The sequence below is a fragment of the Nycticebus coucang genome, chromosome 7 (genome assembly GCF_027406575.1).
Source record: "Nycticebus coucang isolate mNycCou1 chromosome 7, mNycCou1.pri, whole genome shotgun sequence".
In the NCBI taxonomy this organism is placed as follows: domain Eukaryota; kingdom Metazoa; phylum Chordata; class Mammalia; order Primates; family Lorisidae; genus Nycticebus; species Nycticebus coucang.
The window spans coordinates 17,126,743-17,139,802 of NC_069786.1; the positions used below are offsets into that span (position 1 = coordinate 17,126,743).

At 36.5% G+C, this 13,060-nt stretch overlaps 1 protein-coding gene across 5 annotated transcripts in view; it reads right to left on the reverse strand.

Moving 5' to 3' along the window:
- Nucleotides 1-13,060, reverse strand: part of EPB41L5 (erythrocyte membrane protein band 4.1 like 5) — a 138,613-nt gene that overhangs the window by 50,389 nt on the left and 75,164 nt on the right. The window contains exon 18 of one of the 5 annotated variants that reach the window (XM_053597720.1): nucleotides 11,569-13,057. The exons of the other annotated variants lie outside the window; for them this stretch is intronic. Within the exon in view, the coding sequence (XP_053453695.1) occupies nucleotides 12,877-13,057 (181 nt within the window). The 3' untranslated portion in view covers nucleotides 11,569-12,876. Of the gene's footprint in view, nucleotides 1-11,568; nucleotides 13,058-13,060 lie in introns of those variants that run through there. 5 annotated transcript variants of the gene reach the window in all.

Sequence of the window (13,060 nt, forward strand, 5' to 3'; positions counted from 1 at the left end):
CGCACTGTGGTCTAATCTTAGAGAGACACCTCCCCAACTCTGAGGACGGCGAGAGGCAACAGTGACAAACTATCATGAGGCGAAATCAAGGGAAAAACTCTGGCATTATGAATAATCAGAGAAGAGCAACTCCCCCAAGGAACAATGGGGCAGATGCAGCACAAGATCCCATGCACAAATAGCTGAGATGTCAGAAATCAAATTCAGAATCTGTATAGCAAATAAGATCGAATTAGAATTCCAAGCAGTAACCCAAAAGATGTCTCAAGAATTCAATGAATTCAAAGACCAAATGACCAAAGATTTTGACACATTGAGACAAGAAGTTGCAGCCCTCAAAGATCTGAGAAACACAGTAGAATCCCTTAGTAACAGAATGGAGCAAGCAGAAGAAAGGCTTTCTGACATTGAAGACAAAGCTTTCAAATGCTTCCAAACTCTCAAAGAGGAAGAGAAATGGAGGGCTAAAACAGATCACTCTCTCAGAGAGCTATGAGATAATTCGAAGAAAACCAATATTCGTCTTATAGGGATCCCCAAAAGTGACGAAGTGGCTTCAAAAGGCCCACAGTCTCTTCTTCATGAGATGATGAAAGAGAACTTTCCAGACATGCCAAGAGATTCTGAAATTCAGATAGCAGACAGTTTCAGAACTCCAAATAAGACATCCCCCAGACACATCATAATCAATTTCACTAAAGTTAATATGAAGGAGAAAATTCTGAAAGCAGCCAAACGAAAGAAAACCATCACCTACAAGGGGAAGAATATTAGAATAACTGCAGATCTCTCTGCTGAAACCTTTCAAGCTAGAAGAAGATGGTCATCAACTTTTAATCTCCTAAAACAAAATAACTTTCAAACCAGGATCCTGTACCCAGCTAAACTGAGTTTCCTTTATGATGGAGAAATTAAATACTTTAACGACATTCACATGTTGAAGAAATTTGCCACAACTAAACCAGCTCTCCAGAATATTCTCAGACCTATCCTCCATAAAGACCAGCATAATCCTCTACCACAAAAGTAAACCCACCCAGAAATTTTTGTTCAAATTCCAACTTCCATAGTCACAAAAGGATTAAAAATGTCCACCGGACTCTCGAAAGGCTTATCAATATTCTCAATTAATATGAATGGTTTAAATTGTCCTCTAAAGAGGCACAGATTGGCTGACTGGAAACAAAAACTCAAGCCAGATATCTGCTGCATACAAGAATTGCATCTTACATTAAAAGACAAATAAAGACTCAAGGTGAAGGGATGGTCGTCTACACTCCAGGCAAATGGAAAACAGAAAAAAGCAGGTGTTGCAATCCTATTCGCAGATGCAATAGACTTTAAACCAACCAAAATAAGGAAGGATAAGAATGAACACTTCATATTTGTTAAAGGTAATACTCAATATGATGAGATTTCAATTATTAATATTTATGCACCCAACCAGAATGCACCTCAATTTATAAGAGAAACTCTAACAGACATGAGCAACTTGATTTCCTCCAGTTCCATAGTAGTTGGAGATTTCAACACCCCTTTAGCAGTGCTGGATAGATCCTCCAAAAAGAAGCTAAGCAAAGAAATCTTAGATTTAAACTTAACCATTCAACATCTGGACTTAACAGACATCTACAGAACATTTCATCCCAACAAAACTGAATACACATTCTTCTCATCAGCCCACAGAACATACTCCAAAATCGACCACATCCTAGGCCACAAATCTAACCTCAGCAAATTTAAAAAAATGGAAATTATTCCTTGCAACGTCTCAGACCATCATGGAATAAAAGTTGAACTCAGTAACAACAGGAAACTGCATACCCATACAAAAACATGGAAGCTAAATAACCGAATGCTGAAGGATAGATGAGTTATAGATGCGATTAAGAAGGAAATCACCAAATTTTTGGAACAAAACAACAATGAAGACACAAATTATCAGAACCTCTGAGATACTGCAAAGGCAGTCCTAAGAGGGAAATTTATAGCACTGCAAGCCTTCCTCAAGAAAACGGAAAGAGAGGAAGTTAATAACTTAATGGGACATCTCAAGCAACTGGAGAAGGAGGAACATTCCAACCCCAAACCCAGAAGAAGAAAAGAAATAACCACAATCAGAGCAGAATTAAATGAAATTGAAAACAAAAGAATTATACAACAGATCAATAAATCCAAAAGTTTTTTTTTTTTTTGAAAAGGTCAATAAAATAGATAAACCTTTGGCCAACCTAACCAGGAAAAAAAGAGTAAAATCTCTAATTTCATCAATCATAAAAGGGAAACATGAAATAACAGACCATTTAGAAATTCAAAAAATCCTCAATGATTATTACAAGAAACTTTACTCTCAGAAATATGAAAATCTGAAAGAAATCAACCAATACTTGGAAGTACGCCACCTATCAAGACTTAGCCAGAACGAAGCGGAAACGTTGAATAGGCCTATATCAAGTTCTGAAATAGCATCAACTATACAAAATCTCCCTAAAAGAAAAGCCCAGGACCAGATGGCTTTACGTCAGAATTCTACCAAACCTTTAAAGAAGAACTAGTACCTATATTACTAAACCTCTTCCAAAATATAGAAAAAGAAGGAATACTACCCAACACATTCTATGAAGCAAACATCATCTTGATCCCTAAACCAGGGAAAGACCCAACAAGAAAAGAAAATTATAGACCAATATCACCAATGAATATTGACGCAAAAATACTCAATAAGATCCTAACAAACAGAATCCAACATCACATCAAAAAAATTATACACCATGCCCAAGTGGGATTTATCCCAGGGTCTCAAGGCTGGTTCAATATATGTAAATCTATAAATGTAATTCAGCACATAAACAAACTAAAAAATAAAGACCATATGATTCTCTCAATTGATGCAGAAAAAGCTTTTGATAATATCCAGCATCCCTTCATGATCAGAACACTTAAGAAAATCGGTCTAGAAGGGACATTTCTTAAACTGATAGAGGCCATCTACAGCAAACCCACAGGCAATATCATATTGAATGGCGTTAAATTGAAATCATTTCCACTTAGATCAGGAACCAGGCAAGGTTGCCCATTGTCTCCATTGCTCTTTAACATTGTAATGGAAGTTTTAGCCATTGCAATTAGGGAAGAAAAGGTGATCATAGGGTCAGAAGTGATAAAACTTTCACTCTTCGCAGATGACATGATCGTATATCTGGAAAACACTAGGGATTCTACTACAAAACTTTTAGAAGTGATCAAGGAATACAGCAGTGTCTCAGGCTACAAAATCAACACCCATAAATCTGTAGCCTTTATATATACCAATAGCCAAGCCAAAAAAAGTCAAGGATTCTATTCCTTTCACAGCAGTGCCAAGGAAAATGAAATATTTGGGAGTTTTTCTAACAAAGGATGTGAAAGATCTCTATAAAGAGAACTATGAAACTTTAAGAAAAGAAATAGCTGAAGATGTTAACAAATGGAAAAACATACCATGCTCATAGCTGGGAAGAATCAACATCGTTAAAATGTCTATACTACCCAAAGCAATATATAATTTTAATGCAATTCCTATCAAAGCTCCATTGTCATATTTTAAAGATCTTGAAAAAATAATACTTCATTTTATATGGAATCAGAAAAAACCTCGAATAGCCAAAACATTACTCAGACATAAAAACAAAGCAGGAGGAATCACGCTACCAGACCCCGGACTATACTATAAATCGATAGTGATCAAAACAGCATGGTACTGGCACAAAAACAGAGAAGTAGATGTCTGGAACAGAATAGAGAACCAAGAGATGACTCCAGCTACTTACTGTTATTTGATCTTTGACAAGCCAATTAAAAACATTCAGTGGGGAAAAGATTCCCTATTTAACAAATGGTGCTGGGTAAACTGGCTGGCGATCTGTAAAAGACTGAAACTGGACCCGCACCTTCCACCATTAACCAAGATAGACTCTCACTGGATAAAAGTCTTAAACTTAAGACATGAAACTATAAAAATACTTGAAGAAAATGCAGGGAAAACTCTTCAAGGAATTGGCCTGAGTGAGTATTTTATGAGGACGACTTCCCAGGCAACTGAAGCATTATCAAAAATACTTTACTGGGACCTGATCAAACTAAAAAGCTTCTGCACATCCAAGAACGTAGTAAGTAAGGCAAGCAGACAGCCCTCAGAATAGGAGAAAATATTTGTAGGTTATACCTCCGATAAAGGTTTAATAACCAGAATCCACGGAGAACTCAAACGTTATTAGCAAGAAAAGAACAAGTGATCCCATCTCAGGGTGGGCAAAGGACTTGAAGAGAAACTTCTCTAAAGAAGACAGACACACTATCTACAGACACATGAAAAAAAGTTCATCATTCTTAATCATCAGAGAAATGCAAATCAAAACTACTTTGAGATATCACCTAACCCCAGTAAGAGTAGCTCACATAACAAAAATCTCCAAACCAGAGATGTTGGCGTGGATGTGGAGGAAAGGGCACACTTCTACACTGCTGGTGGGAATGCACACTAATACTTTCCTTCTGGAAGGATGTTTGGAGAATACTTAGAAATCTAAAAATAGACCTGCCATTCGATCCTATAATTCCTTTACTAGGTTTATACCCAGAAGACCAAAAATCACAATATAACAAAGACATCTGTACCAGAATGTTTATTGCAGCCCAATTCATAATTGCTAAGTCATGGAAGAAGCCCAAGTGTCCATCGACCCACGAATGGACTAGCAAACTGTGGTACATGTACACCATGGAATATTATGCAGCCTTAAAGAAAGATGGAGACTTTACCTCTTTCATGTTTACATGGAACATATTCTTCTTAGCAAAGTACCTCAAGAATGGAAGAAAAAGTATCCAATGTACTCAGCCCTACTATGAAGCTAATTTATAGCTTTCGTATGAAGGCTATAACCCAACTATAGCTCAAGAATATGGGGAAAGGGCCAAGGGAGGAGAAGGGAGGGGGGAGGGTAGGGTGGAGGGAGGGTAATGTGTGGGGCCACACCTACGGTGCATCTTAGAATGGGTATAGGCAAAACCTACTAAATGCAGAATACAAATGTCTACATACAATAACTAAGAAAATGCCATGAATGCTACGTTTAACAGTTTGATGAGAATATTTCAGATTGTATATGAAACCAGCACATTGTACACCTTGATTGTACAAATGTACACAGCTATAACAATAGAAAAAATTAATAAATAAATAAAAATAAAAATAATTAACCGGCAAAAAATAAATAAATAAGATGCCTCTACTAGATGCCTAAGTTGAGATATCAAATAGGCAGCTTAGTATGTAAGTCTGATAATAAAGAGGTCCAGGCTGATAACATAAATTGAGAAATTACCAGGGTACAGATGGCACTTAAAACCATATACTAGACGAGATTACCAATGCAATAAGTTGTTACAGAAAAGTTCCTAAAACAATGTTCAGAAGTTAGGGAGATAAGCAGGAACTAATGGGACTAAATATGAAGGCTAGGGAATTTAGAAGACAAAAAAAGGGTGTTATCCTTAAACTAAGCAAAGAAAGTATTTCAAAGGAGGAAATAAGCAACTGTTTGGAATGCTAATAAATAGACTGAAAATGGATGATGAGATTAGAAATGTAGTCATTTGTGACTTAACAAAGCTATTTTGGTGGTGTGGCAGCAAAACACTAACAGCATGTGAAGAGCCTTGGTATGGATTTAAACAATGCACCTCTTGAAGACACTGTAACTTTCACCTCTTGCAAAACTGTTATACATTATACTGACCTTAGAACAAGACGCTTAACACAATCTGCTGGAAAACCACTGTCATGAATACGTTAACATCATCCACTTAGTAACAATGGAAGAATTATGGCATTCCTGTGCAAGACATGACCTGTATAATCATACCCAGTCCCTCTGTGTCAACGATAAAGTTTTTCTAGAATGGGTTCAAGAGGGTGGCATCTGTGGCTCAAGGAATAGGGCGCTGGCCCCATATACCCGACCCTGGCCAAAAACTGCAAAAAAAAGAAGAAAAAAAAATGGATTCAAGAGATTAAGAAAAAGATAGCAAGTATAAACAATTCCTTTGAGGCAGCGTTTTACTATCAGTGGAATAAAGAAATGGGGCAACAGCCAAAAGGAGAGGTGGACTCAAGGGAGGGATTTTTAATGACATGAGATATCAAGGAAAATTTTATGCTTATGAAATCATTCCAGCGGAGAGGAAAAAAATGGATGTTCTAGAACAGAAGGGAATATTATTGAAATGATGTTTTTGAGTAACTAAGGGTCAGGACCTAGATTCCCACTGGAGAGGTGGGCTTTATACAGAGTACAGATGGTGCACACAGAACAATAGGGAGGACAAAGAACATACTCTCCAAAGCAGGTACATTTATTGGTAAGATGGTGGGAGCATACAGATCTCTTTTGCTTGCTTATTTTCTCAATAAAATAGGAAACAATCAGAAGAGCAAACAGGTCAGCAGCTGACAATGAAGAGTAAGAAGTGATGAGGTGGTAGAGATTTAAAAGAGGAGAAATACAGCCCAACACAGTGGAAGAACAGATTAAGGAAATGTGCTAACAGGCAGCACTGATGGCCCGCTTAGGACCATTCAACAATGCTGTATTTCACATATAATATCTACATTCACAGTATAGCACTGCATTGAACCAAAATCAAATTCAGGATTTAACTGGATTTGTACAATAGGGAAGGGTCCAAAAATTCAAGGGTATATGCAGGGAATAATTATAAGTGACTGTATATAAGGAAGTGAGGCCCAAGGAGGTACTCCGGCAGGTGTTCAACAAATAATGAGATGAATCAAAAAAAAGATATCAATAGAAGACTCCCAAAGTCTTTCACTTAAAAACTTTCTATGAATGCCCTAGGCTTCCTTACCAAATCCAGAAAACTCAGAGTAATACTCAATGTTTTGACAATCTAATCAGACACTTTTAACTTGTATTGCCCCAACATGACTGTGAAATTTCAAAGCAATAATCTGGATATTCCAGAGTACCCAAATCTTTATTTCTAAAAACATCCAAGAATTTTGCTGGTGGTATCCCTATAAAGAATAATGCATGAAGAATAAGGCAATAAAGTATAATGCAATAAAGAATAATGCAGTTTTATCTGCATGGTCCCAGAGAGTTTACAATTAAATAATTTCTGAAGCTAATGGCTGGGCTACAAACATAGCTCTTCTGTGTAATGGTATATTTTCTAATGGTATACAATTCCACAATTTCTCTGAGTAAACTCCTCTAATTCTGCAAGACAAATAAAGCCAGCAATTGCCTTATTATCATCTCTTATTTTTCATTTTTCTTTTACTCTACACCTAATAATTTAAAATGTTTTATTATTAACAAGGATTAGTTATGTCTATGGATAAAAGCTTTATTAAGCAATCTTCAATTTCTTACAAATCCTAACCATACACTGGATCTCAATTCTTCTCTATTAAAATTAGTTAAAAACAAAACAAATGACACCTCTGTTCACCAAAAAAACCCACAAAAACAAAAAAACCACTACAGCTGTTCTTCAGAGGAAGAGGCACAGGTTTATGACACCACTAAGGGAGTCTTCGGTTACAATCCTTGCAGAATGTTGTTCTGTGAGTCAGATACCTCTTCTTCATGCCAACATAAACACAATGAAGGCCAGCTGTCAGGAGCAAAATGTAAAATGGTCACTCAAGCACCACCACCTGGAACTGAGGCGACAGCTTGTTAAGAACACAGACGCTTAGGTCATTATCTAATAATAAAAAAAGAATACAAGAACAATTCGATTCTTTCAGGAAAAAGGGAATACTTGTTTTTCTACTTCAGTATAAAAATAGAATGTATCCAAAAGGCCACAGAAAACTTTTTTCCTTTCATCGATTTCTTTTAATAATCTTTCCTCTTGTCTAATTCTTTTAGAAAGCTAATACATACATGTCTCTCCCCACCAGCCCAAAGAGCTCAAAGCAGCTAAAGCATATCACCACGTAAGTGATGGTATAAGAATGGAAGAAAGAACTGAAGCTCCTCAACGCATTTTATACCAAAAGTGACATTTCATATCCTAATTTCTATACCACCAAGGTTAATGTAAACTGAATATGATTCAATTCTCACAGTAACTTCATATGTGACTAAAGTAAATATTTATATGAACTGAGGAGGAGAATGTTTATGTTCTCCAACAGAGGAAGCTGAGGAAGAATACTATACCTAAATTAATAAGATTCATAATTTCAGATCTAGAAAGGATCCAAAAAACTACATTTTATACATGGGGGGACCCCCCCCCAGGTAGGTGGGGAAAGGGAAGGATAGATAGAGTCGTTTCCCCACTGGAGAAGAACAGGCAGTCCCCAAGTTACAAACATCTGACTTAATTACAAAGGCTATTACAGGTAATGGGTAAATGAACCTATTCCAACTTACACATAAAATCGACTTAAGAACAAACCTAGAGACCTGTCTTGTTCATACCTGGGGGGCTGTCTGTATCTTCAAATTCTAGTCCTTATGCAAATCATCTCACATGCAAGCATTTACAATAATTTTGGAAGATATAATTGATGATGTGGTACAATTTGTATTACAATATAGGAAGGAAGTATGTGATGGGAAGGTGACTGTTAATGGCACAAGATGATTTTATTTTCTGCAAATAAATTTGAAAGGGCTAATTCCAAAGATAAAAAATATATATATATATAGTCTTGGTATTATTTTCAAACCCAATATTCAAAGCCTACTACACAATATAACAGCCTTTCAAACAATGAACTGTGGTCTAGAACAGAAGAGTTTGCCCAAAACCAAAGTAACAGTACCTTGGCTCAAACGAACTACTGCTCCCACCATCAGAGCATGCTGCAGTAATGTGGGACAATCATATCAAAACTTTTTCAGTGATGCCACGGCACTCTACCTCTGTTTCAAGAAAAAAAAAAAGCCCCAAACTTTTTCAATTTATATCATGCTATATGATGATGGACTTAGAGAGGTAGGAAGGTGGGGTGTTTAAGATAGACAGGCTTGTTCACATTTAGAGGGTGTATTTTGAACATTCATCTCTTTATATGTTATTATGATGAACTCAGAAGACTGAAGCCTGCCTGCGGATTTCATTTTTTAAATAGTAATATTTAGTTCTGCTTACTTGTATCTTAATATAATTCAAATTGAATTATATTTACATACAAGAGTCCCTTTCTCCATAACATTCATTCAACTGTTATAAATAACACTTTTTGGTTAAGACTTTAAATAAACTTCTCTCCCAAGAAAAGATGATTTGAATTATACTGATACTACAATATTAGAATGTTTGTACACTATCTGCTTTTCAAAATATAGACATATTTTTATATATATATATATACATAAATATAGACACACACAGGACAAATAAAGTTTGCTTTTCTGTTATCTATGATTATGCTGTCAAGGTAAAAAAGAAGGTTAGGTCTTACGCAGAGAAAGGTAATACATTTGAAATGGTTTTACCATAAAAAGAGAATGATCTTAAGAGTTTATTTAAATTTCATGTGTGCACATATGAAGTTCACTAGCATTGCTATGTTTCTGTAACTTTCCCTGTTGATAAAAACACAGTTAAAATATAATCAACCTAATTCAAGATGTTAAAATTAATTATGTCAAATCAGCCAAAGCACTGTAGGCTGAATGATGTAATCCTGAAGTTCTGTGCTGATGACCGCCTATGGTCAAAAGGATGGTGACTCAGTAAGCTGCTTCTGGAGAGTATTTCCCTAATCTAGGATTTGTTATCACTGACCCTTTATCCATAACAAAATACAGAGTATATTAGGTTGGTGACTATTTCAAGTTGAGCTATTTATGAATTCCTTATAGCTTGGGAAACAACATATATATCCATCTAGCAAATATCAGTAAAAAGAATAAATGTTCACAAAATTTGATATAAACTCCAAAGCTTATATGAGAACTTATATAAAACAGACAAGTTTGATTCTACCCCTCTACTTTGGCCACCACCTCTCAAACCCAGCTTTTCTCATTAGGAATTTGCAAATAAATTGTTTTATAACAAGGTTATCAAAGGAAAAAAACATGGTATGAATCTATACACCTAAATGTAATAGGATTAACTCAAATTCTAAGTACAGAAAGAGCCACTTTCACTATAAACTTGAAGATCTTACTCTTCAATCACAATCCTCCCATACTTCTAAAGTTAAGATTCTGCTAAGATACATAGAATCACTGTCTGACCTTCAGATTAAGAATAATTTTAGGGCGGCGCCTGTGGCTCAGTTGGTAGGGCGCCGGCCCCATATGCCGAGGGTGGCGGGTTCAAACCCAGCCCCGGCTGAACTGCAACCAAAAAATAGCCGGGCGTTGTGGTGGGCGCCTGTAGTCCCAGCTACTCGGGAGGCTGAGGCAGGAGAATGGCTTAGGCCCAGGAGTTGGAGGTTGCTGTGAGCTGTGTGAGGCCACGGCACTCTACCAAGGGCCATAAAGTGAGACTCTGTCTCTACAAAAAAAAAAAAAAGAATAATTTTAAAGTGCCAACAGTCAAACTTTAAAAGACTTAAGTCTAAAAGACTTCCTAAAGCTTGTTATTCATTATGCCTCTTTGGTTTCTATTATAGAAATAGTAAGTTCTTCAACGATATACATACCCATGAAATCTTTCCTTGAGTGGTACAAATCAGAGATCTTAGGTTTAAAATGTTATGATCCAGGGCGGCGCCTGTGGCTCAAGGAGTAGGGCGCTGGTCCCATATGCCAGAGGTGGCGGGTTCAAACCCAGCCCCGGCCAAAAAAAACCAAAAAAAAAATAAAATAAAATTTAAAAAAAAAAAATGTTATGATCCAAATTCCTTTCTTTTAAGAAAAAAGTCTCCAAGGACAATATTTAACAAGTATAATTTGAGCTATGTAAAGTCTAAGACAAGTATAAGGACCATACATCAGTTGACATTTTTAAGCATGCTACATGATGATGGCCTCATAGAGATGGGAATGTGGGTTAGGACAGACTTGTTCATATTTAGAGGGTGTGCTAAATATTTTGAGCATCCATCCCTTTATATGTTATTATGATGAACTCAGAAGAATGAAGCCTGCCTGTGGATCTCAGTTTTTCAATAGTAATATTTAGTTCTGCTTACTTATATCTTAATATAATTCAAATTGAATATTTATGAACAAAAGTCCAGTATAAAAGCCCTCTGAAACTTTTACTTTGTCTAGCAGAGAAGAATTAAGGGATAAAAACCTATCTTTAGGTGAAGAGGATGGGTTAAATGAGTTAGGTTGTTTACAATGAACCTTCATTATCTTGAAGCATTATAAATTCTAATAGAAAATATACTCAAATTTCTACATATACAGTGTAAGAGTTTGGAAAGTTTTCTAAAATCTGAAAAACTTCTTATAGAAGACAGAAGAAATGTTTGTTTCCCTTAAATCCCATCACAAATATATATTTTCCATTATTATGCCTCTATGAATTAAACCAAAGAGCTTAAACAATTACATTCTGAAGTTCAAAAAGGAGCAAAAATACATATCCATATAAAAGCAATACGGTTTTGACTTCAGAATTTTATTTTAAAGATTGTACAAGGCCAGATTATGAGACTACTGCAAACCTGGGTGATTTGTCAGGTGTATGAGATGAAACAGAAAAAACAATAAAGTGCAAAGACATAAGTAAATACATTTTCCATTTTACAGAACGATTCAGTAGTAACATAACCATTTAGTTAACCATTGGTTAACCAGTAAACTATTCAAAAGTAATCATTCAGATTTCTCTTTCTACATGAATCACATTACTAATGTGATTTCTAGAGCTTTCAGTAAATTAAAATATTTGTGCACATTAAAAAGTAATTGCAAAAAAAAAAAAAAAAAGTAATTGCAATTAAAAATTACATTAATTAAAGTATCAGGCACGTAGAGCCAGGTGTTGCGGCATGTGCCTATAGACCCAGCTTCAGGAGGTTGAGGTGGGAAGATCATTTGAGCCCAGGAGTGGGAGTCAAGCCTGGACAACAGAGCAAAACCCAGTTTCTTTAAAAAGAAAAAAATATATATCTTAGGCATTTAACTGAAATTAAGGCATGAGCCACTTTACAAGTATTAAAATAGTGTGCAAGCCTGTGGCTCAGTGAGTAGGGCGCCGGCCCCATATGCCGAGGGTGGCGGGTTCAGACCCAGCCCCGGCCAAACTGCAACAGAAAAATAGCCGGGCGTTGTGGCAGGCGCCTGTAGTCCCAGCTACTCGGGAGGCTGAGGCAAGAGAATTGCGTAAGCCCAAGAGTTAGAGGTTGCTGTGAGCCATGTGACGCCACGGCACTCTACCCGAGGGCGGTACAGTGAGACTCTGTCTCTACAAAAAAGAAAAAAATAGTGTGCAAGAACAAGTTTTATGAAAGTATCACAAAAGTCTAATACATCATGCCTGGATATGCTTCCTTTTGGATGTGCTTTTAGGGTGTCTGATTCTTTTAACCTCAATTTGGATGACATATGGTAATAAGGGGCAGCTTGCTCAGAAACACAAACCTTCCCCTTCTATGATATATTCAGAGTGATCTATTAACATGCTAAAATCATGAAAAAAAATCTTTCCATAATCACAATGGTATATATACTCTCTTCAGCACAAAAACATTTATAGTTTGAAGCATATACCTTTAGATACTTTTCCCTTTCATTGAAGAATTACAAACACTAAACAACTAATGGCTCAGTATAAACTCTCCCAAATACTCCTAACATGACTGGTCCTCTATAAACACCAGAAAAAGTATACCATCAACTTGCAAAGACAAAAGGACCCAATTCCCAAGAGGCTTAACACTCATATCTCAGTCATGGCTGCATGGCCAGGAAAATGAACATCATGATGGATTCCTGCATTCTTCACATTGTGCTCATGGACAAAGTCAGTGTAGTTTCTATGTGCAGTCTGGGGTGGGGGCAAGGCCCTTGTGTTCCACTGGTTTCCACCATGTTGACAGCGGTCACTGGCAGCAGAAAGCCTG